This window comes from Ricinus communis, chromosome 5, assembly GCF_019578655.1.
Source record: "Ricinus communis isolate WT05 ecotype wild-type chromosome 5, ASM1957865v1, whole genome shotgun sequence".
In the NCBI taxonomy this organism is placed as follows: Eukaryota; Viridiplantae; Streptophyta; class Magnoliopsida; order Malpighiales; family Euphorbiaceae; genus Ricinus; species Ricinus communis.
The window spans coordinates 25,628,712-25,651,935 of NC_063260.1; the positions used below are offsets into that span (position 1 = coordinate 25,628,712).

Here is a 23,224-nt window from a genome sequence, read left to right on the forward strand (position 1 = left end):
CACATTGATAGGGACTCAAGGATGGATGAAAGGCAAAGCATGAGGTGCGAGTGGAGTAGGCAAATTTTGATGATAATAATTAATTTTTTGTAAGAAAAATAAAAACTATGAAAACAAAGAAAGAAAAGGAAAAAGAGATGGTCCCCTCATGTATACAACAGAGAGAAGAGATGGGTGGAGTACTTTAATAGAGTAATTAATTAGAATTAGATGAAGAAACTATTGGACCACCTCATCTCTTTTATTTTTTTCTTTCTCACAGTCCCTTCTTTTGGGAACCTTTTTTTTTTCCTGGATCAATTCTTCCTTTTCTTCAATTTGTTTGGCTAAGAAACCAATAGTACTATTTCAACTGCTGCTGCTGCAGTACAATTTTTAAGCCCACCACAAAGAGTGAGCAGACCCTCCAATCAGGACTCTTCAATATAACCCATCTGAAAAAGCCTGGACACATCTCCTACTTAGAAATGATTTCTTGGGGATCGTGTCAGCCATATAGAAATTTCAATCATCCCATAATTCCCTTTTCTTTTTCTGGTTTTATCAGATGGGATTGGATGTTTTTTTGGTCGTGTACTATTCTATGATTTTATTACAAGGTTAGGAAGCAGGCTGTGTGGAGAGTGAGTACACTACTGTGACTGTGCCTGGGATCTTTTTTTTGTTTTTTTTTTTTAATATTTATTTTTCAATCTTAAAAAGAATTAAAGAATATTTTTTGCATATTATTAACAGATTAATAAAGCAAGAAGAGGTCATGTGGCGGCTTGTAGTTTGTGCAGCAGGCAAAGGACTATAATTACTTTCTGCTGGCTCCTGGGTTCTGTGTCATTAGTACTTTGTGAAGCAGGGGAATTCAGCTTTTTTTTTTTTATTGAAAGAAACAAAAAAAGGAAAAATTTATTAAGTTATTTTAATCATGACCCAAATAATGTTTTACTAGGATATTTATTTTCTTGATTATGGTCATTTCTAATTGGTGGGTGTGAAATGATTGAGGGTGTAATATGGTTTTCTTACTAGGAAGTCTATTTTGTATGTTTATATAAACTTGCTGCATTGACCCACTTGTGGCCTAGAGATAGAGAGAGATAACAAAGAAAAAAGGAAAAAGAGAGAGAGAGAGGGAGAGAGAGAGAAAGACGAATATCAAATGATGATCATGGCTAGAGGGTCATCATCACCTCTATCTGATCTTTTCTAATTTCTTCTATTTGTGAGAAGATATATTTGATCTTTTCTTTCTAGGTTTGGTTTTCCATTTCATGGCATACCATGTTTGCTTATTAAGAGGAGCCTAAAGAAAAAAGAGAACTCTATTGCTTAGCTATATACCTCACTTTTGGCTTCTCCATTTCATTTCCTTCTTCTTCTTCTTCTTCTTCTTCACTGTCATAATCAATTCTGCTGCTATGATTCTTTAGCCAAAAAAAAAAAAAGAAAAATAAGTCCACTTCCTTGCAAACTGGTAAGTTGTAAAGTCTTCTTACATACTAGCAACCAAATTGGAGGTCTTTGTTTCTTTTCTGTTTTCGGGTTATAGTTGAGTCATTCGTTAGTGCTATTAAGTTTCTTGATGAATTAATTTGCTTTATGATACTTGATTGTGCTTTTAATGTTTTCTGGTGTTTGTGGGTTGAGCGGATCTTAATGAGTTTTATGCAGTTGCAGAATCAACATCATCATCGCCTTACTCAAGACTCAAGAAAGACTAAATGATATAATAAACCAAAAAAAAAAGATAGTTTAATTCATGGCTAGAGAAGTGTGTGAAGATAAATCAAGAAACATGGCATCATCCTCTGCAGCAGCTGGATTTTGTTACTCGGATGTTTCATCTGCTAGTAACCCAACGATCCAAACCCATCTTGGAAATCAGATCCAAGGCTTTGAATCGAATCAAGAGATCTTTAACTTGACTACAGGGATGGAGATGATAGGGTTTTCGAGAAATCTACAGCAACAGCAGCAGCAACAAAGTCATGACAGTAACACAACTGCTGCTGCTATGTGGAAAGGTTTTCTTAACAAGGCAGGAAACAACAACAATTCCTGTGCTGGTCCTTCTTCTTCCAAGACGATCAATGAATCAACAAGTGATTTTTATCAACATGAGTTCAATAAACAGGAATTCACAACTGGGATTTCTGAAACAAGTAGTGAAAATCTAATAGTTGGACCAACTGATTCATCATCCCCTGGTTGGCAAGTACATAGATTGCTTGTTGATGACTCTAATTTGCGATGCGTGTTTCCTTGTGAAGGAAACGAAAGACCAAGTCAAGGCCTTTCACTCTCTCTTTCTTCAGCTAATCCTTCTAGTATTGGACTACAGTCTTTTGAACTGAGACACACAAGTAATCATCATGATCATAATCAACAACAAGAACAAGAAATGAGGTTTTTGAATTCAAGTTCTAGAGATGGGTTCTTTGGAAAATCTCCTGCTAATACTCAACATCAACAACAGATGATGCAAGACGGGTTCATGACAAAAGCTGCAACTTTGCATCATCAAGGGCAGTTCCAACTTAGGAACTCAAAGTACTTGGGTCCTGCACAAGAACTTTTGAATGAGTTCTGTAGTCTTGGAACAAAGCAAAGTGATCAACTAAGGCAAAAGTCCAGTAAGCCAAAACAGTGGGAAAATGAGAATGGAAGTAGTAGTAGTAGTGCTTCAAGAAAACAATCTCTTTGCTCACTTGAATTCATGGAATTACAGAAGAGAAAAACAAAGCTACTTTCTATGCTTGAAGAGGTAAATATATTTCGTTAAATTTCATTTCTTTTTCTCTATTTTATTTCATAAAGCTCCTTTCTTTCTTTTTCTTCTTCTTTCTTTGAAAGGAAAAGGAGGCTGGACAACATGTCTATCGATCTTAATTAGTGAAAAGAAAGATGGAGATTTTTTACTTGGTAGTTGCTTAATTAGTTGAAAGCTCTTCAACTTTTGGTTTCTTGAACTAATTTAGCGATTGGGGTCTCTTCATAAATGCGCACATCGTGACAATTCTGGCTTTTCATGTACTTTGAGAATAACCTTCTCTTCATAGCATCCTTGTTTTCATCTTATATTACTCTCTACCTTGTTTGTATCTATCTACCACTTGCTGTAACTCTCATTTTTCAGTGGCTAAAAAACTTTTGACTCTCTCTTCACTCATATCTCTATCATCATCTTCTTTTGTTTATGTGTGTGTGTTTCCCTTTTCAGGTGGAGAGAAGATACAGGCACTACTGTGATCAAATGAAAGCTGTAGTCTCGTCCTTTGAAGCTGTGGCTGGTGCTGGTGCTGCTATGGTTTATTCAGCTTTAGCATCAAAGGCTATGTCAAGACATTTCAGGTGTTTAAGAGATGGAATTGTAGCTCAAATTCACGCTACCAAGAAAGCTATGGGAGAGAAAGATCCGGTTGCACCGGGCACTACAAAAGGTGAAACTCCAAGGTTAAGGATTCTTGATCAAACTCTTAGGCAACAAAGAGCTATTCAACAAATGACCATGATGGAAAGTCACCCATGGAGACCTCAAAGAGGCTTACCAGAAAGATCTGTTTCTGTCCTTCGAGCTTGGCTCTTTGAGCATTTTCTACACCCGTAAATCTCTCTCTCTTTCTCCAAGCCTGCATAATTTTTTACCCTGTTGTCATTTAGCTCAAAGTTTATTCATACCCACACTACAAAAATCATAAGTTGAAAGAATCAATGTTTTTTATTCAAAACAAAAGAGTAAACAATGCAAATACCGTGCGGTTTTCTTCTATTACTGTAACTTCACACACACACAAATTTATTTCTTCTTTTCGAATCTTTTTCCTTTGCAAAAACAAATTTAATATGTCTTGTTAGTTTCTAGCCACCTTCATTCGAGATTCCCTTCTTTCATATTTGTCATGTATTACATATCATGTTTCCTGTTTCTATTTTTTTGTGGATTTGATTGTATTTCATAGGGGCCCATCTCTCTCTTTCTCTACTTCTTGACGATGGTTCGATAGTACTGACTAACTGTGCGTCTTTCATGGTAAACCTTTTATCATGCAGGTACCCGAGCGATGTTGATAAACATATCTTAGCCCGCCAAACAGGTCTCTCAAGAAGCCAGGCGAGTCCCCATCAATCTGTTGCTTAATTTAATCCTACATGAATTAATTTATGTTATCAATGCGGCGTATCTTCTTAGGATCCATAATAATTTTTATTTAATTATATACTTGTGTAGCATATTAATTAAATATACATAACATCTTTTTGTTTTTACATGTGTTTCACAGGTATCCAATTGGTTCATTAATGCAAGAGTTAGGCTTTGGAAACCTATGGTGGAGGAAATGTATTTGGAAGAAACAAAGGAGCAAGACAATAACATGGCTTCTCCAGATGGCATAACTGATCTTGAAGACAATAATGGCCGGCCGAGTCAGAATCTTTCCTCGACAGATCAAAAACCAACACCAGATCAACTTATTCGTGTCGATTCTGAATGCCTTTCTTCCATTATCTCTAACCCTGATAAAAATGACATTTCGAAAACCACTAAAACATTTCAAAACCATCATCATTTGCATACCCAACAGCAGCAGCAGCAGCATAACTTTGGAGCTTTTGGTGCAGTGGAATTAGATATATCATCGTATAATCACCATGCGGCGGGTGGCGTTTCTTATGCTAATGATCATGGTGGCAATCATCAGAACTTCAATGGCGGTGGTGTGTCATTGACATTAGGGTTACAGCAGCATGGAGGAAGTGGTGGTGTAAGCTTAGCATTCTCTCCTGCCTCTCAAAGCTCTCTTTTCTACTCTAGAGACCATATTGACGATTGCCAACCAGTTCAGTATTCGCTTCTTGATGGAGAAGGACAGAATTTGCCTTACAGGAATCTGATGGGAGCTCAGTTGCTGCATGACTTGGCTGGATGAAATGTTGTTTTAGGTCTTGCCAAAGGATATGGTGATGGTTGATAAATATATAGTTTAGGCATATATATATACTCCATACTCCATACTCCATACATATAATATAATATAATATATAAATATTTATACATAAAGCTGTAGAAAGTTGGTTAAAAAATGTGGTGTGGAACATTAGTTCCATAGCCAGAATAGTTTTGCAATTTCTTTTTTGTTCGGCCATTGGAAAGAAACATCTCTATTTTACTGTTAGGCCAATTGGGAATTGCCAGTTGATTGATGCAAGGTTATACAGATATATTTTACTTTCTTCTTAAAGATATAATCTGTCTGGAGAAGAGATTGATCCTATTTTATTAGTTTGTGAGTAGGTACGTCTCTCTTCTTCTCTTCTCTTCTCTTTCTGATTTGCCTAAAGCTGAGTGATTGAACCATTTGTGGCTCCTGTTTAAACTTGATGGTTTTAATTTTATTTTATATATTTATGTATATAAAATCATATAGATATTTATTTTATTCATAAAGACAAAATTAAGTTAGCAACACAAATTGGTCGATGTTGTGAAAGATTAAGACAATTCCTAAACAAATAACAAAATATCATATTCATCTTAAGAGCAGTGGTCCCTAATATTCATCTTCTTTGAGGATGATATTTCACTTCATGCCCATATATACATATGAGAAATTGCCCACTTTTATGATTTGTCAACTTTGGCATGGTTTATGCTACCGCTTTTGCTGATGAAAGCTGCTTTTATTAACTGCCTTTTTAGATGGTGTGGTAGCATTAACTTTCTCTATTTTTCTTCAAGTTGAAGATGAACACATCTCTTCAAGACTAGTACCTTTCTTGATTCTTTGTGGATGCATAACTTTGAAGGATCACTGTAACCATGCTCTCTCTGCACTTAGTTCGTGGAAAGAAATGGATAATGGTTAATTCATGGGATAGGAATAGAAAATTAAAAAGGTTTACCAACTTTCTATTTTGAAAGTGTTAAAAGGATAGGAGAGGGGAATAAGAATTAAGGGTATTATGATGATAATATTTAAGAATGTTGATGGCTCATGGAGGGATAGTTCTTAATTAATATGAACACATAACTAGTCCCATTTTCAACTCTCTAATCAAATCTAAGTTATACGATTGTGAAGGAATGTGTTCTTTCCCTAACCCGTCTCGATGTTTGTGTTACTAATCAAAAGAAAATAAAGAATAACTTTGGACCAGTTCTTTCTTGTCCCTCCATTTCTTATAAACCTATAAAAGTTCAGGGCTACAATATAGAATAATAAAATAGAGTCCAGCAATATACAAATTACAGTATCTTAACGAAACAAGGATAATTAACTTCAAGTTTCTCATTTAACTGGGAATTCTAATTAGAAAAGTCACACTCTAATGTCTAGAAAGTCCTTAGCTTATAATAATAATGTGCCAATATATAATAGCCCATGCATCTTCGTATTACTACAAGCTGATTTTGTGAATAGAATAAAGAAAATAGATTGATGTGCCAAACTTACCATCTTAAACAGCATTTTTTTTTACATTTTTCTTTATATATGTATATATATATTTTACTATAATTTGAACGAGGAATCATAATATATATCAAATTTATTTTCTTTTTCCATACACACGTTCACATGATGCCACTTTGATCTTTAATTTTATTACAGAAACTTGTAGCATAATTCTTGACTATAGAATTTGTTCTGAATTATAGTATCTGTACAAATGCTGTTACATTATGCTGCTCAGGGTTTATGTAATGAAATACAGAATCCATATATCTCATTCATGCAAAATAAAGGTATTAATTACTTTGCAACTCCTAGAATTTGTTCTTGGTACCTAAACTTATTCTTACGTAAGTAGCCAAGTATATCAAAATCACAACAAATTATTATTCTCTTTTGCAAAAGAAATGAAATATTTTTAAGTGTGAAGTCCATTTTTATGTGCATATGGACGTAAGTAGTCATACCCATTTATGTAATACGTACTCTTTCATGACAGATGTTAAATAATAATAGTAGCAGTAATCCGATTTGTAATTAGGAGCTACCCATTTCTTGAGCTGCTCTTTCAAGGTCCATTAAGATTGCATACCCTTGTTTCTTCTTTCGGCTTCAGTTTTCTTTTCTTTTTTTTTTTTTTCAATTTCCTTTGCATTTATTGGGGTTTTAGACGATAAATAAGGTTGATGTTCATAAAAAGCTAATAAATAAAGTTAAAAATAAATATACCAGAACTTGCTAAAGGGAGCCCTAAATAATAGAAAGACCTACTTGATGTTGTGGCCCAAGATTATCATGGGCTTTGATTGTTGATTTGATCATTGGGTTGTCTTCATTTTTCTGGATTGCAGTTCGAGCTCTAGCTCAGCCCAAGAATCAAATTTAATGTTGTTCAACCCCAAAAATATCTTATCCATCTAAAATGATTTTCAATTCTTTTATCAAGGTAGTAACTGAGTGAAGTCAACTCACTATATATTATTTACTGAAACAATTGACTCTAAATTTATTATAATTATTTTTTGTTCTATATACTAACAGATCGATGTTAATATTATAAACATAAGTAAAAAGCTTATTTAAGATTTTCCTTTTCTTAAGAAAAAAAAAAGCATTTTAATTAGCAATTTTATTAAATTGAGTCAAGTTTATCATTGGATTGAGTTCGAGTTAAAAATAATAAAAGAACTTCAACTTAAATTTTATGCTATGTTTAGTTGAAAACTATAAGACAAAATTTATTTTATATGAGAAGAATTGCATCAGACACAAAGCAAAATAGAAATAATTAGATTTTAATAAATATTTTAATGTTATGGAATATATTAACTTACTGATGTGAAATATATTTAGAAATTTTATTTATTTTATTAGAATTTAAATTAGTTATAACCAATTCTACATAAATATAATTATATAAAATTTTTATTTTATTAAAAATACATAATTTTTAAATTTATTTTTAATTATAAGGAAGAGGGAGAAAAGTGGGATTTACATTTTTTGATATCTAAAAGGAAAACAGTTGTATTTGATGCAATGAGATTGTTGCTTTTAATCCAATTCTAAATTTCATTTCTGGCTTCAGGCAAAAAGAAAACAATAATTATCAATTAACAATCTCATAAGGATTCTTATACGTAGATTTAGAATCTCATTCTATGATCAAATACGTATATATTCATCTTGGATTTTACATAATAATCAAACCATTCAAATTAAAAAAACCGAAACTGTTCAGACTCAATTTCACCCAATTTGTGCTGATGGGTGGTGTCTCATTGGGAAGTAGGTTACACGTAAACCGAAAGTGCGAGATAACTTTGGATTTCAAAAACTGTAAAAATAGGGAGTAATAATTTTGTAGTGTAACTGAAAGCAGCAATAAATAGGGGTGGTGCAATCATTAACGACAGATGGGGAGCAGTATGGGCCAATAATCATCAACTTTCTAGGACCCACCTCTCTGAAAAGCCTAATAAATGAACCCTAATTTCTTTCTTACTACTAAACCCCACCTCATTCACCTCTACCATCCCCACAAATTCACCCCTCTACTTTTCTAAGGAAAACAGGCAATCCAATTGTTACGGATTGCGATCACATGACTACTGCCAAACTACTGTTTACCAGAAAGTACTTTCTTATTCTCTTTTTGGCTGTAAATTTTTACTGTCTCTTGCACCGACACTTTCCAATTTTGCAACATATTGCCATATTCGAGTGAATAAGATAAAACAGCAAAAATGCAAAGATATATATATATATGAAAGATGTAATAGAATTAGAAAATTTGATAATCAAGAGTAAGTTGAGAGTGTTTTCACCAAAATAGGAATGGAGTCTTTTGGTGCAGATGATGAGAAAGATAGAATCCTTACTTTTACACCTTTCTTTTAAGAAAAGAAATATCACAACCCAAAATTTGAAGAATACTTCATTATTGGCATCTGATGATTAGGTGCATGAGATTGAAAATATAAAGTCATTGGCGGTACACTTTTGGGATTGTTGGACTGCAATCAACTACCCATTAAAAGAATTTGTCAAACACAATCCAACAACTACTGATTTTTTTATATTCACTCGCTTAAATGAAATCATTTTTCTTTTCTAATGAAAAAACAAAACAAAAAGGCTCCACGATCCGTCCCTGTTTAAAAGGTCCTTTCCTTTCTCTTGATTTCAAATGCGAACCCAAATTCCGCACCATTTTTTTTTAATATATAAATAAGATATTAGACCAAACATTGGTGGTGTAACGTAAGATGCAAATAAGACATTAAAATAGATTTTCATTTCAACTCAGTATATAAATATTAAGTTGATACGTAAATTTAATAAAAAGTTTATAAAATTCATTTGGGCAAAACACAACAACACCATATTCATTTAATCAAATTTGGAGCTCCGGATCTAAGAATTTAGAATTGAAGAAGTTGCGACTGATTATTAAATCAAGTCAAGAAAAACACATTCGAGCTATGCGATTGAACTCTTATGCTTTTGTATAAGAATTGGTCATGTGCATACGCATAACAGAACAATAGAAAGGCAGGATTTATCATATGGTCAACTTTTTGTCATATGATTCCATTTTTCTATTATGTCACATGCTCTGTTCTTCGGAAAGAATGATACCCTCAATCTAACCATAGTACCATTTGCAGGAATTAAGAGTGAATTAAATCTTAGCAGCACATGGCCCTTGCTCTTCTCCTGGCTACAAAAAGGATAAACAAAAAAGGGCGGCCTGAGAGGGGAATTTAATTATTAGTTAATACAGAATTGCAGAGTCTAGAAATCTTTTAGAACATTTATAAACTACGCCTTTTTATACATTAACGTATATTTCTTTTTCTAATGTTTTTTGATGTCAGTCTACTCTGGAATACACTTGCAAAATTGGTAACATGATAAATAAATTAAAGAACTAAGAATTTAGGGACAAGGAGGAACAAAAAGTAGAGAAGCAGCAGCTCCCATCCTAAAATTACTGCCCTAATTACCACTATATTTCACTAATCTCACCTTCCCTACATAAACCCACAACGATAGTAATGCTTCCTTTTTTCTTCGAGTTCATCACCCTGCAGCAGTTCCTTCTTGGCGACTGCCCAAATCACATGCACAAACAAAGCAAAAGGCATCCGAATTATTCATTATGTGCTGGATAAGAAAAAGAAAACAGAGAGAACACTTCCAAACAATAACAAGTAACTTGCTCGCAGGATAATTATCGGGCAGAGTTTCAAAAATGGCAACATCTATATAGTGTGACAAATGAAGAATGAATGGTTAAACAGCTACTTACTCTATCCCATAGATGAGGGTCAGGCTTCTTATGAACCACAATCATGTCAACATTAGTGGGATCAGCCATCTTCCATCTACATGCAGGGTGAGGAACACGGTGCCGGACGTATTCGCTCACTGTTAAATTCAGTGAAGAATCAAATCTTGCCTTTGACATGTAAAATACAAAGGGCTTTTGACAAGGGTTTCGGCTAACTGGACGAGTGTTGAATGCATATGCTGTGTAATCAGCTCTTCTGTACCAATTTAAAAATGTTCTCGATGGCATTTCTATCTCCCGGGGTGAAAAGACTCCTCGGAAAATTTGAACTGCAAAGCCCCAAGAAACAGAAATGGTCCAGCCTTTAGATTTATCATAACAGATGGATTGTTGCATTAGGCCTGCCGAGTCCAGCTTCATAGGTATCACTAGCCTTTGAAGTGCTTGAACGCGAGTGACATTTGGGAAAATGGGCTCGACCACATCGAGGTGATGCAGAGAAACCAAGGGTGTAACAGGGTGTGCCGCAAGGAGCCCAAAGAGGTTTCCATACACATCATACTAATAGCAAAACAGAAGGCAGAGTTTCTAGAATCAGCAACAATCTTCACAAATCACGAACAGAAGATTCACAAAACCCCATTGTGATTTAAAACACAGAGTCGGTTAATGCAAAAGCATACCCCATTATAGTGCATTATCACAACAGTGGAAACAAACACTTAATAAAAAATAAACTCAAAAAGCTATGATATTTCTTGTGCATAGTTTTAGCTCTAAATTACTGCAATGAACAATTCCATAAGCATGATTTTTGCATTGAAGCAACCACTTGATTTTGCTCAAAATATTAATACAAGGAGCACACAGATGGATATAAACCGGCTAATGGAGAGCATAAATTTATAAGATGGTTCAAAAAAAAAAAGAAGTTTTTCTTATTTATCTACTCATGGACCAATGATCTATCCTCATGGACTGGATCCGCATAATGTGGTTCATCCAGGACCCTAACATCAGATCAGGGGATAGATTAGAATTGCAGTCAGAATTTGGCTAGGATCGGAGATAGACTAAAGAACGCAGTTGGATATTAGGGAGCTTGATATAAACGCACTCAAGATGCTCGTGAGCAATTACAAGGTGAGGACAAAACCAGGTTCAAATCGAGCTACACGTGGGACCCAATCCGACACCTATAAATAATGTTTTTTATACGGACAACTTTAGGCTAATTACTAGGATGCTGTTAGACCCTATCAAAAGCCGAGTTTATAGACCAATTTTACCGTATACAATCCACGGAACCGATTCAAATTACCACTGCCATATCTCGCCTGAAATTGGCCGATAAGCAAAATTAAAACTAAAGAAATGGTCTGTTTCGGGAAACATCAACAGGATAAGTTTAATAATGCCTATTTGATCTAAGCTCATTAACTAAACACCAGATTGCAATTAATAAGTACTCAATAGAGGGCCAAAATACCCATTTATGATTTTGATTCCCAACTCAGGAAAATAAACAAAACGAACAAAAAGAACCGGCCGATATGTCGGTGATAGGATTAAAAACAGAGGAAAAAGAAGAAGAATCTAGACTAGCTAAGCATACATGGTGATAACCCGCATCACTAAAAAGCAAAAGCAAACCAAAACGGAAACTTTAAACAACACCCAACGGAAAAGCAGTAAACTTTTGTATCATAACAAAACGAGATCAGAACCAGAAAAAAGAGATAATAAAAACCAACCTGGTGAAAGCCGGTTTCTTTAGCGAGTGGGACACCGAGTTCGGCCATACAAGCTTGCATTCTATCATCAGATCCATAAAGACCAGGATATCTCTGAATACACCTATCTTGCATTTTATCAAGTGCTTTAGCTAATGGGTAACTTATGGCGAATCCACCTCCACCATAAGCCATACCGTAAGAGAAATAAATGTTCTGCAAATGAGATTCCGATAAACTCCCGATATAATAATACTGATTATGGTCGTACTTCCTCAACACTCTAACAAGATTCTCAGTTATAAAAATCGTGTCATCATCTCCCATAACAAACCATCTAACATTATCCATCCCAAGCCGGAGAGTTTCGGACACGATCCGTGAGATCCGAATCGCTGACCTGTGACCCTGGCGATTTGTGTAAGCGAAACGGGACGTATCGGCCGATATTTTAATCGGAGGTAAGCCATCTTGTTCTTTGGATTTCATGGGTTTATCCAACCAAACAATGCCACGCATTTCTTGATGCTTGTACCAAATCTTGATGTAGTTCTTTCTTTTCTCCCACAGCTTAGTTGATGCAGCGATGCCAAAAACCACATGGCTTATCTCTGTCTTTTCAAAATGGGTTTCTTGGCGTTGAATGGCTAAAGCTGTGCGATTTTGGCTCAATAAAGAATCATTAGAAACTAAAGAGAGACGATGATGAGTAGAGAAAGGTTCGTTGTTACAAGAACGGGAATTTGCTACAAGCTTAAGAGTGTAAACAACATAAGTGAGCGTAACAAATAGGATTAGCCATAACATAAGTTTAGGTAAGATTCTAGATTGTGATGACCCAGTTACAGAAATGTGGTTTCCAGATGGACTTCTCATCTGATCCCAAATTATTTTCTCCGAATCTTTCTGGGTCACTTTCATTTTCTTCAATACAACAAAAAAGAAAGTGTTAATAAGAGGTTAGATTTTGAAGAATATAAATAGGTTGTTACTGGATTTGGAAGTTACTAATATATACAAATTAGAAGAAGAATTGGGGCATGAATCGAGTGAGAAATCAAAGAAATTGAGAATAAACATGAATGAAATGAATGACCTAGAAAGAGAAAGTGAGGGAAGATGATTGTGTTGGGGAGAGTGTGGGGTTAAGGGTAAAAGAGGAGAGAGTTGCAGAGAGCATGCATAGCTGCCAGGTTGCACAGTCGCCCCCCCCTCACCCCAGTATTTAGCTGAGATAGATATATGTTTCTGTTTTTTTGTATAATTTGTTCGCAAGTTTCTTTGGCATGAAATAACATTGTTTAGGGGATATATTTAAGTGTTTTTTCACTTGGATGTTTATAGGGTTTGAGTGAATAGAGAAGTGAGGATGATTGGTGATCTGATTGATGCAGCTATGAATTGGTCCCCTAGTAAAAATAAAATAGGGTGATAAAAAGTGGAAGAAAGTAAGACAAGGAAATCAAATAGATTAATTGAATTTATAATTTTATTATCATAGTTGTATATTAAAAAATAAAGGCTCAATTAATCATCCATGCATCTAAATATATACATATTAATACACTTACATAATGTTGAATATAAGATAATATTTGCTATTTATATCTATTATTATATAATAATATAAATTTACTAAACATGATAATATTAATTAATTATATTTTTAATTAGATAATAAAAGTAATATATTCACTATATTATATTATAATTAAGAAATATTAGTGCATATCTTAAAGTCATTATCAATAAAATTAAAAAGATATAAAATTCCAATTAAGTATAACTTAAAAAATCAGTAAATCAAATAGTAATAATTTAAGTTCAAAAATTGATATATGTTCATAAGATTTTTAAAATAATAACAATTCGGTTGACGTGACCTATTTTGTCAACTTTGAAAAGAAAAAGGCAGAAGCTATGTGTGTGGCTGTGTCCTGAAATAAAATGTTGGCACCGACTCCAATACGCGTTCTTTTCTTTTTATTGATGATCACTAATGTCGAATTTCGAATCCCAAAATTTGTTTATGTTTTGAAAATAATATACAAAAGATTTTGGTTTCCAAATTAGAAGTTCTCCAACGTTTGTGTCATTAAGAGGGAGAATACAACATGAAGCAACTTATAATAAAAAATCACTAGATTTTGAAGATATTGTACATGCGAATTGATTTTATTACAAAAATGAGAATTATATCCACATCATCAAACGAAAAGAAAATAGACAAAATAAATAATTGTAGTGTTTGTATGTTGTCTTCTTTCCTTCCTAGAAGAAGAATGAAAGGTGGTGTCAACAATAATGATATTGGAGCTATTTGCTTAATGAGATGAATTCTAAAAATGATATTGGAGTTACTTGAAAAAGAAAGAAAGCTACCAACTAGATTAGATCACTGTGTCTTAACTTTATAATTCATTGTTTTGTTCAATTTTGTTATTACTACTCGAGATTGTAATTAAAAAAGTTCAGTCACTTTGGATTGACATTATCATTTTATTTTAAGAAATATGTAAAGATTGTATTTTGAACGAGTAAACTCAAAAACTTGACCTGGGTTTCTCATCACTTGTCCTGTTTCCAAAAACTTTTATTGATTAGACTCTATATTTTTTGAATATTACGTTCAATTTTTCAATGATAGTATACTTCTCCACTGTCCTTTTCGCAGACCAACCGACCCTTCATGACTTACCCATTGTTGGGTCAAAGTGTTTACCCATTTGATTTTCAGTCTAAACCAAATAAGGGAGAGGGAGAGGGAGAGAGAGAGAGAAATCCAACAAATTACAATCTGTTAATTTCTCAGATTTATTTGAAATCGCTAGCTGAACTGACTAAGAATCCTTGAACAAAGTGTTAATCAGCCCTTCCGATCGATTTCGACCCTCTGAGTTGGCCTGATTCTCTGTGAAGTAGTAGGATACCCCTTTTTTTTAGAAACCATTTCAAACTGAATATATTTTATGAATAAAATAATAATATACTAGTATTTAAATAATGTATACCGACACGAGGAGAGACGATAGGGTCAAGCTATTTAATGAGGCTAAAAAAGGAAGCAAAGGGATGGACTAATTGCGACACACGTGTCTAAAATCGCCGTGTGGTTATTGTGTTGTTCAAAATTTCCCAACTCCGCTGACTCTGACGATTTTGACTAATGTTATGTTAGTGCCAGTTTGGCGTAATATCTATTCTTTTTCCTATTCACTCGTAAAAGGTTTAATATAAATTTTATTGTCTTATAAATAATACATAAAAACGAAGTGTTATTAGCTCACACTTGTCACAAACGCAATAAAATAGATATTACTCCAAATGCCAAATAGGTGAAAGCCATGTTAGATGCATGTCCCAATAGGCACAACTGTTTATTGTTCCGTTGCTCCTCTTTTCATCATTTCTTTTTATGTGTCCTAAAATATCACCTTATTTAATCATTAAATTTAATATTCTTTTATTTTCTAGAATTATATTTATATAATCTAGAAAAATGTCTGTCGGATTAAAATATTATTAATTTTTTTTAATAATATTATTGAAATATAATAAAATATTATTTAATTATATATTATAAATTATCAGTTACTAAATTTTATTATAATTAGTACTCTATTGATTATTGTCCGTTTCAATACTATTTTTTTTGAATAAAATATCTAACCAAAATTAAAAAAATTAAAAACTTAAACTTGCATTATTAAAAGTGAAAGAGATAATAATATAAATAAACCCATAAGAGTTTTAATTAAAGCATTAAGAGGAAAAGAAAAATAATATTTTTTAAAAAATATATAAATATTTTCAAAGAATAGAAAAAATATTATGTAAGAAAAACATTATATTAAAATATAAAGATAAAATGTATCTGTTCATAAAAAAAAATATTAGATATAAGGATAATGAAGAAATTAAGTTAAATAAGACGACGGTAGTATATGAATAAAATAAATGATTAAAAGAGAAATATTAATAAATAAAATATGAGAACTAAGAGTTTTTATTTTTTTCAGAAATAGGAGAACAAGAGTTAAAAAAAATAAAATTTATAAGATATATATAAAAAATACTAAGTGAAATAAAAAAATTTAAATACATAATTCTAAAAGAAAAAAAAAAGAAGATTTAAGAAAAAAATAAATAATTTATAAAAATAATTCATGTAAATAAAAAAAATGCATTAAAAAAAAAGCTATATAGAAAAGAGAAAATATGTTCAAAACTTTATTTTCACATATATATATATATATATATATCATCTCATGTAATCTACTTTCTACTTCATACTAATTTATATTTTTAGTATTTAATTTGAATAAAAGAATTAATATTTATAGAAAAAAATAGCTAGCTGAGAGATAAATATTTATAAAATTTATAAAATATAGGTAATTGGGGATGAATTACTTTTCTATAGAGTAAACCATAATTTGGATACCTGGTAACGAGGACTGTTTTAAGGGCAAGTGGATGAAACCAGTGGCTATAGCCTAAAATTGGGACAAGGAGAAAGATTGTTTGGGTTTCAAAGTTTTGAGTTAAATCTCATTTCTAATACAACCACCAATCAAAACTTATCAGTTTTTGGGTCATCCATTAGGATTAAGTTTATATATTTAATGTGGATGAATTTTATTTTATTTTTTTGAGAAAAAGAATTTGGATGAGTTGAGAGAAAGATGAAGTGGAATCGTTTTGACCATAGCGTTATCAAAAAGATGTTCCAAGTCCCCAATTATTCCTTTTGGAATTTCATAGTGACGAGGAACTTTCACTAAAAGATGTTTGGATGGATAAATCCATACATTAATTCAGCCTTTTTGTATGAAGCGTCAATGAAAGACTACGAAGGTTAGAAAGCAGCTAAATTTGTTACAGAAAAGAGTCTTATAGTGCGAGTCCCCCAAAAGAAGGTTTTGTATCTAACAGAGTTGCAAAAATCTAATTTCTTATGGATTAATGAAACAAGAATAGTCGGCAGAGCCCGTGGCCATTAATGAAGCCTCAGAAACACCACCAAACACCAGCCACCACAGGTGACAAGTTGAACCGCAAATAATTCTTTTTCCTCCCGCGCTATTTGATAACGGCTGAGCACTTAAAACCTCAACTCCGCGGTAACCAGACGAGCCAAAATCATTAAAACACATGATGCATTCATGAAGAGAGTAACAAAACTGACCCAAACTCACTCCTCTCTAGTCTAAACCTTAATCTCTCAAAAATCTCTTTAACAAGCTCTCAAATCCTCACTCACTGTAACTCCTCCTTTCTCTACTCTTCTCACTGATCAAATTTACTCTCTTTTTATCAAATCAGGCTATTTTCTTGACCCTTATACCTTTCTTATTTTCTAATTTCTCATTTCTCTGAAGTTAATGACCTCGCTAAGGCTTTCACTTTTAGACACCAAGAATCTGGTATCATCACCTGCAACGCACTAATTTCTGGCTTTGCTAAGTTTAACCTGCATCTTGGTTTTGTTTTTGAGCTTTTTAATGATTTAAGGCATACGGGTTTAGTTCCTGATGTGTTTACCTTTGTGAGAGTTTCAGAGAAAATGAGATTGCACATTGGGTTTGTGCGAGGTTAGGATTTGAATGTAAGGCTTTTACTGTAAGTGGGTTGATTGGGAATTATGCTAAAATGGTGATTCAGCTGAGATGTGTTTTAGAGAGTGTTTTGATATTGATAATGTAGTTTGCACTGCCATTATCGGTGGTGGGTATACTTGTAATGGTCTGTTTGAAAAAGGAAAAGAGGTTTTCGCGGAAATGAGAGGTTTTGGTTTAGAGTTGAATGAGTTTAGTTTAACTGGAGTAGTTGTTTGTTTGATGTTAGAGAAGGGGGACAGATTCACGGGCTTGGTGTCAAAAAGGGTTTTTTGCATGGTACTTCAGTGGATTTGAGTAATGCTATTTTGAGTATGTATTAGAGATGTAGAAGTAATGTTGATGTTATTAAGATGATGAAATTCTTGAACCAAATATTGTTTCTTAAACTGAGAGAACCCGAGCTGCTTGTGATGGTAGTGAGGCATTGGAGTGTCTTAGAATTTTGAATTCTGTAAATTTAGATATAGATGATTATACATTGATCAATGCTTTGTCTGCCATTGGAGGAGAAAAGCTCTTGAAAGCAGGGAAGCAAATTCATGCACTCTGTCACAAATTAGAGTATCTGCAGGTGGTTTCCCTTGGCAATGCATTGGTGCCTATGTATGGGAAGTGTGGGAAACTGGGCAATGCTAGGCATGTTTTCAATGATATGATATCTCTAGACTTTTTCTCTTGGAATTATCCGCTCGCGGCATGTTCTAACAATGGATTTGTTAGTGAGGCTCTAGAGGTGTTCTCTCATATGTGTGATCTTGCATTGCAACCTACCATCTATATTCTTGCTAGCGTTCTGGAAACCATTTCCAACTTAAGTTATATAAAGCAGGCAATGCAAATCCATTCAGATGTGATTAAAAATGGATTCATGGCGGATGATTTTGTTAATAACATATGGGAGATGCAGTAATATTGATGAATCAAAGAGGATATTCTGTGATATTGATGAGATAAACTTGGTGCATTTGAATGCAATGATGACTAATATCTGTAAGTTTTGTTAGTTCAACAGCCCTCAAATGTTGATGCTTTTATCTAATCAGGTTCGTTTGTACATTCCTTGCAACTTCTATGAGTTTTGAAGGTAGACAATTCTCTTAATTCCCAATCAAACCAATGATTGCGTGCCAATTCTCTTAGTTCAATAATTCTCAAGTATTAACACTTTTGTCTAATCAGGTTGATTTATACATTCCACTTAATTATAACTTCTATTGCATTTGGTGTCAATCTTTCCTCAAGTGAAAATGTCATAACTGAATGCAATGCAAAGTTTAAATTCTTCCACAGACCTTGTGATTTAACTCTTTAAAGATCGTGTTTGCAAATAAATGGATATAAATGTGTTATAATCGCCACACATGCATGTAAAGATTAAAGCAAGATAGGCAATAAAGCAATAGGACAAACTGCAGAGTACACTAAATGCATTAATTATACTAAGGATACAATGTCCATCATTACATTATTCCATTATTATGCTTCTCTACAGTAGGTTTTCCTGTGGGAATGATGGTGATGTGAAGAGGCTCTGGATAGAACAGAGACAATGGAGTGGAAAGCATTTGCTGCTATCTTTGACTTTATCTGCCCCCGCTTTGGAAGTGGTCTCATACCCCTGAAACTTATGCTAAATGCAGCTGCAGGAACATTTTTGATCTTGTTGTTCATGATGCTAGAAAAGGTATTCTTAACTTATTCTTTCAAGGGCCTTCTGTTTTAGTAATTGTTGGTACGATCCGAAGTTTATATAGTGAATCAAGAAGGCAGTACAATACCAGGGGCTGGGGATGATTAATCTGATGGTGTGAATAAAGACATTTTCAGAGGTGAGGAGTTGGGGGGCATGCCAGCAAATTTGTCTGGCTGTATAAGATTCCTTTTAGCTCAACTTGAGACAAGTTGACTTCATGGCACGGTTTGGCAAGTGATTGACTGAAAAAATTATTTCCAGTATATTATAGTAATGTTGTGCCTCTCAGACCGTGTACACATGCGGGTTCAATAGGTATCTAGGAGCTTGCATCTGGATCATAGGTTTGATTCTTAGTATTTCTTAGTGAATTAAGTAGATGAGGAATATGAGATTCTACAGGAGATGAAGATTTGGTGGCTCATTTCTGTTTTTTTTCGCAGACAGATTTGTCATTTTTAAATGGAGTTCCAGAAGCAGGTTTCAGATTAATAAAATGGTTCCCATGTTTTCAGGGAGATCTTGGTACTGTCAAATTGCCACATTGCTGCCAGCAGGTCAGACCTTCTTGATCTATAGTATACAAACATATTGTCAAGTTAATACTGAGGACATATTCCCATCGCATAACTAGTTACTGTTATAAAATACTGAAGAGAAATGACAATTATTATTACCACTCTGTCGATGTAACTTCTACCCATTATGGAAATGGAAATAATCAAGAAAATTATTAGCTTTCCAGATGTTGAAATCCATCACTATATATGCATTCTCATGTCTCTGGCAATTTTGCTTAAAATATATTGGCATCGTTTCTCTTGAATATTTGAACTCTAATAAACTAAAAAACAATGTCTTACTGCAAGATAGAAGACAATAATGGTTTTTCTAATACCTTAGTTGCTGTTTCTAAAACAAAGGATCTCTCTCTCTCTTCCATGTGCGGCCGTATCAGTATTGATGTTAATAATTGTATGACATACAGATTCTTGCCAATGTAATGCTGCCATTAGAAGGTTTTAAATTATGATAGAGTGCCTGACATATGTCTCTTTTTCTCTAATGGCCATGCTCTATATCTGTATAAACAAACCCAGTATCCCATTGTTTACACACGCCAAAAATAAAATTGGAGAAAGAAGATACTCTGGGAAGAACAAGAGGGAGAAAGTTGTACGGTGGCAAACAGGCTCACTGGTCAATAAGCAGATAATATTAAGAATTGTTTAGTGATTAATTTAATAATTGCCTAATGATCCTCAAAAACAGCACCATATAAACAAATGATTTGGCTGGCATGCCTCCTAACCAGCACTCCTTCCTACAAAAGCCTATCCTTGTCGCCACACATGTCCTATTCTTAGAATAACACCCGTTAATTGGTGCTGACATCCTTTTAAGATTCCAACTCACCTAATTCTCCTAACATGTCTTTTGTTTGCCACACCTATGTTTATACGGTTTAATCTTTTTCTTATCTGTAAGAGAATTAGCTAATTATGAATTGTATTTAAAATTATTCCTGTGGGTCAATTTCTTAGAGTTCTGGCCACATTTTTGTTCTTAGACAAAGTCCCAGTTTTGGGTTAAATAGTAGAAACTGATCTATATTAAAAATATTTATTTTTTATGAAATCCGACTAATTTTTATCGTTATTACAATGATTTGAGACATAAACTAGTGTTGGTGAAATTCTCAGTTACCATTTACCTTTGATGAAGTCAAGCCAGCTACCTGACTGTAAGCTCTAAGGGTTTTTATCTGCCATCTAGATGAACTCAGATATATTGCGGGTTGATTAGAATTGCTTGATTTGATCGATTTCTCTCATTAAAACCTTCACTGGATTTTGCTTCGACTGAATTTAACATATTGCAAAATTACTCATAAACAAGTATGTCTTGTGATTTTTCCATTATCGTATGAACTTCAGTGTTATGTATTACTATTGAATCTTCAATTCCAACAGCCTTTTATTCGGGTCGATATAAACCAGAAAAGCAAATAACGTTAAGTCTGAGAATTAAAGCACCCCTGATGCCTAGACCACAAATATTCTATATCAAACACATGTTAGACTAGATGAATCCCTATTAAGGTGAAGTTAAAATGAGATTCCTTGCAAACCTTACAGGCCAAGTTGTTCTTGTTACTTTTAACAGTTCAACCTGGATCACTGCCTAGCACATGGATTCTTTGATATCGTGGTAAGGTTTGGGCGATGCTTCTTTATTCTTTGCTCTGTTCTGTCTGACTTGGCTTGATGCTATCCTGTCAAATTCATATTTCAGAACCTTCACCCATCTTAATCTCATCTAAGAAATGGCTTCTACTGTCAATTTCTCAGGCCAAATCCCACAACGTACCATCTGCTTCAAGGCAAGGAGCGGACTCATGCCTGGCTCCATACCCTTTAAAAGATCATCTGATCTTGTGCAGAAATTTATGAAGGCAGAGCGATGGGGAATCTGTTTCAGAAAGCAGACATGGAACAAACAATTCAACTATCAGAGGCTCAACTTGGTCATGTCATCAGCGGCAGACGATGGTAACATTCCGCTGAATCACATTTCTGCAGCAAGCATGATCAAAAAGTTCTACACATGCATCAATGAGAAAAGGTTGGAGGAAATAGATAAGTACATTTCAGACAATTGTTGCTTTGAAGACTGCTCCTTCTATTCTCCAATACAAGGGAAAAAGGTTTCCTCAACTTTCCTCAACCTCTGTACCTAATGAACCAAACATATTTTATTTTGCCAAAGTAAAGCCTAACCAAAGAATTTCTGCAGGAGGTTATGCATTTCTATCAACAGCTTACTACAGGCATGGTTCAGAATGTGAAGTTCAGCATTGAACACGTTTGTGAAGATGATGAATTTACTGTAGGAGTAAATTGGCACTTGGGTAACATCCCCATTTTGTTAATTTCACTAATTATTTCAGATTCATGCACCTTCATTAACGATGATGATCTTTCCACTATGGCAGAATGGAAAAGGACACATATACCGTTCACTAGGGGATGCAGCTTTTACGAATGCTCAGCAGAAGGGGATAGAATAGTCATCAAGTACCACTACAATCAATAACCTGTTTGACCTGCAATATTCATCAAGAAACGAGATGTTCTAACTAATTGATGCTTGCTGCAGGAAAGTTAGAGTTGTAACTGAGTCGCCTATCAAACCAGGTGGTTTAGCAATGGTGAGAACGTATAACAGCATTATACTGCTTAAAGATTGTGTTATCTAGGAATACAACTCTCATAACCAGTATCATAGCCTCATTCTGACCACCTTTCTTTCCTTAATTCATGTCTTTCTTGCACTGAGGAATTCAGATTCTGTTAAAGAATGTCACTGCAATATTCGATAATTTCCCAAACTTCGCAGAATGTAAGTCAAGTACGATCTAAAGCACAAAACTCATAGAGTACTTGCAATACTAACGTACTTTCTTTTCAACACAGGGTTCTTAAAGAGTCCTCATCTCATCGTACAGTTCCTAATGAAGATTTACACTAGACTTCTGGCACCTTTTGTCAATCCACTTATGGGAGGCTACGCTAGAATTTGGAGTTTTACGGCGCGAGTGTTTGCCTTAGCACTCAGCATGCTACTGTACATTTCAAAGAAAAATTCACAATAGAAAAATGACTCTCACAGGTGCTTGTGTACAGAAATAGTGACGGTTGCATCATGGGTCAATCATCATCGCCATCATCGTGGCTCGAACACATCTCTAACAACGTCAGGGCAACCAGATGTCAATGGAGACGGTTCATGTCATGCTGGCAAAAATAAGAAGTAGAAAGCAAGTCCTTAAGAGAATGCCTATCTCAGCTTTACAATTCCAATTTAATTATAAGAAATGAAATGATCGTCTCTGTAAACATATAAGATGTAATAATGTTGAAATAAATTCAGCCAAG

General features: G+C 34.0%; 3 protein-coding genes, 1 long non-coding RNA gene and 1 pseudogene across 8 annotated transcripts; 3 read left to right on the plus strand and 2 right to left on the minus strand.

Moving 5' to 3' along the window:
• Positions 1-354: 354 nt before the first annotated feature.
• Positions 355-5,234, plus strand: LOC8287418 (homeobox protein BEL1 homolog). 4 transcript variants are annotated; one of them, XM_048374672.1, is made up of 6 exons: positions 356-623; positions 736-1,468; positions 1,666-2,758; positions 3,215-3,597; positions 4,045-4,105; positions 4,275-5,234. In XM_048374672.1, the coding sequence occupies exons 3-6, from the start codon at positions 1,754-1,756 to the stop codon at positions 4,920-4,922; spliced, it is 2,097 nt and encodes a 698-aa protein (XP_048230629.1). In that variant the 5' UTR covers positions 356-623; positions 736-1,468; positions 1,666-1,753; the 3' UTR covers positions 4,923-5,234. The 4 variants fall into 4 exon arrangements, with proteins under 4 accessions (XP_015571687.1, XP_048230629.1, XP_015571681.1 ...); XM_015716201.3 differs by having other exon boundaries at positions 355-1,468; positions 1,672-2,758; XM_015716195.3 differs by having other exon boundaries at positions 356-1,468.
• A 3,984-nt stretch (positions 5,235-9,218) lies between these two features.
• LOC8287419 lies at positions 9,219-13,291 on the minus strand. 2 transcript variants are annotated; one of them, XM_015715889.3, is made up of 4 exons: positions 11,994-13,291; positions 10,258-10,800; positions 9,975-10,056; positions 9,219-9,662 (listed from the first exon to the last, which is right to left on the minus strand). In XM_015715889.3, exons 1-4 carry the CDS (start codon positions 12,891-12,893, stop codon positions 9,628-9,630), a joined length of 1,560 nt encoding a protein of 519 aa, XP_015571375.3. In that variant the 5' UTR covers positions 12,894-13,291; the 3' UTR covers positions 9,219-9,627. The 2 variants fall into 2 exon arrangements, with proteins under 2 accessions (XP_015571375.3, XP_015571369.2); XM_015715883.3 differs by having other exon boundaries at positions 9,219-9,666.
• Positions 13,292-17,137: 3,846 nt separating this feature from the next.
• LOC8287420 lies at positions 17,138-18,659 on the plus strand (annotated as a pseudogene).
• A 1,081-nt stretch (positions 18,660-19,740) lies between these two features.
• On the plus strand, positions 19,741-23,223 carry LOC8287421. Its single transcript, XM_025160071.2, has 7 exons — positions 19,741-19,843; positions 21,638-21,993; positions 22,083-22,197; positions 22,282-22,363; positions 22,446-22,497; positions 22,634-22,688; positions 22,763-23,223. Exons 1-7 carry the CDS (start codon positions 19,783-19,785, stop codon positions 22,939-22,941), a joined length of 900 nt encoding a protein of 299 aa, XP_025015839.1. The 5' UTR covers positions 19,741-19,782; the 3' UTR covers positions 22,942-23,223.
• LOC125370050 lies at positions 21,279-23,057 on the minus strand. Its single transcript, XR_007215725.1, has 4 exons — positions 22,957-23,057; positions 22,303-22,392; positions 21,934-22,022; positions 21,279-21,758 (listed from the first exon to the last, which is right to left on the minus strand). It is a non-coding gene; the product is annotated as an uncharacterized LOC125370050 (long non-coding RNA).
• Position 23,224: the final 1 nt, after the last annotated feature.

What these genes read in the sequence shown, in the direction of transcription:
- LOC8287418 (XM_015716201.3), top strand. Translation starts at nt 1,754, where the DNA reads ATGGCTAGAGAAGTGTGTGAAGATAAATCAAGAAACATGGCATCATCC. An exon ending in TACTTTCTATGCTTGAAGAG is followed by an intron (nt 2,759 to 3,214) that starts GTAAATATATTT and finishes TTCCCTTTTCAG; the next exon opens with GTGGAGAGAAGATACAGGCA. An exon ending in CAGGTCTCTCAAGAAGCCAG is followed by an intron (nt 4,106 to 4,274) that starts GCGAGTCCCCAT and finishes TGTGTTTCACAG; the next exon opens with GTATCCAATTGGTTCATTAA.
- LOC8287419 (XM_015715889.3), bottom strand. Translation starts at nt 12,893, where the DNA reads ATGAAAGTGACCCAGAAAGATTCGGAGAAAATAATTTGGGATCAGATG. An exon ending in ACCCTCATCTATGGGATAGA is followed by an intron (nt 10,057 to 10,257) that starts GTAAGTAGCTGT and finishes TGATTTGGGCAG; the next exon opens with TCGCCAAGAAGGAACTGCTG. An exon ending in TGTGGGTTTATGTAGGGAAG is followed by an intron (nt 9,663 to 9,974) that starts GTGAGATTAGTG and finishes TTTTGTAGCCAG; the next exon opens with GAGAAGAGCAAGGGCCATGT.
- LOC8287421 (XM_025160071.2), top strand. Translation starts at nt 19,783, where the DNA reads ATGGTTCCCATGTTTTCAGGGAGATCTTGGTACTGTCAAATTGCCACA. An exon ending in TGCCACATTGCTGCCAGCAG is followed by an intron (nt 19,844 to 21,637) that starts GTCAGACCTTCT and finishes TCAATTTCTCAG; the next exon opens with GCCAAATCCCACAACGTACC. An exon ending in AGGAGTAAATTGGCACTTGG is followed by an intron (nt 22,198 to 22,281) that starts GTAACATCCCCA and finishes CCACTATGGCAG; the next exon opens with AATGGAAAAGGACACATATA.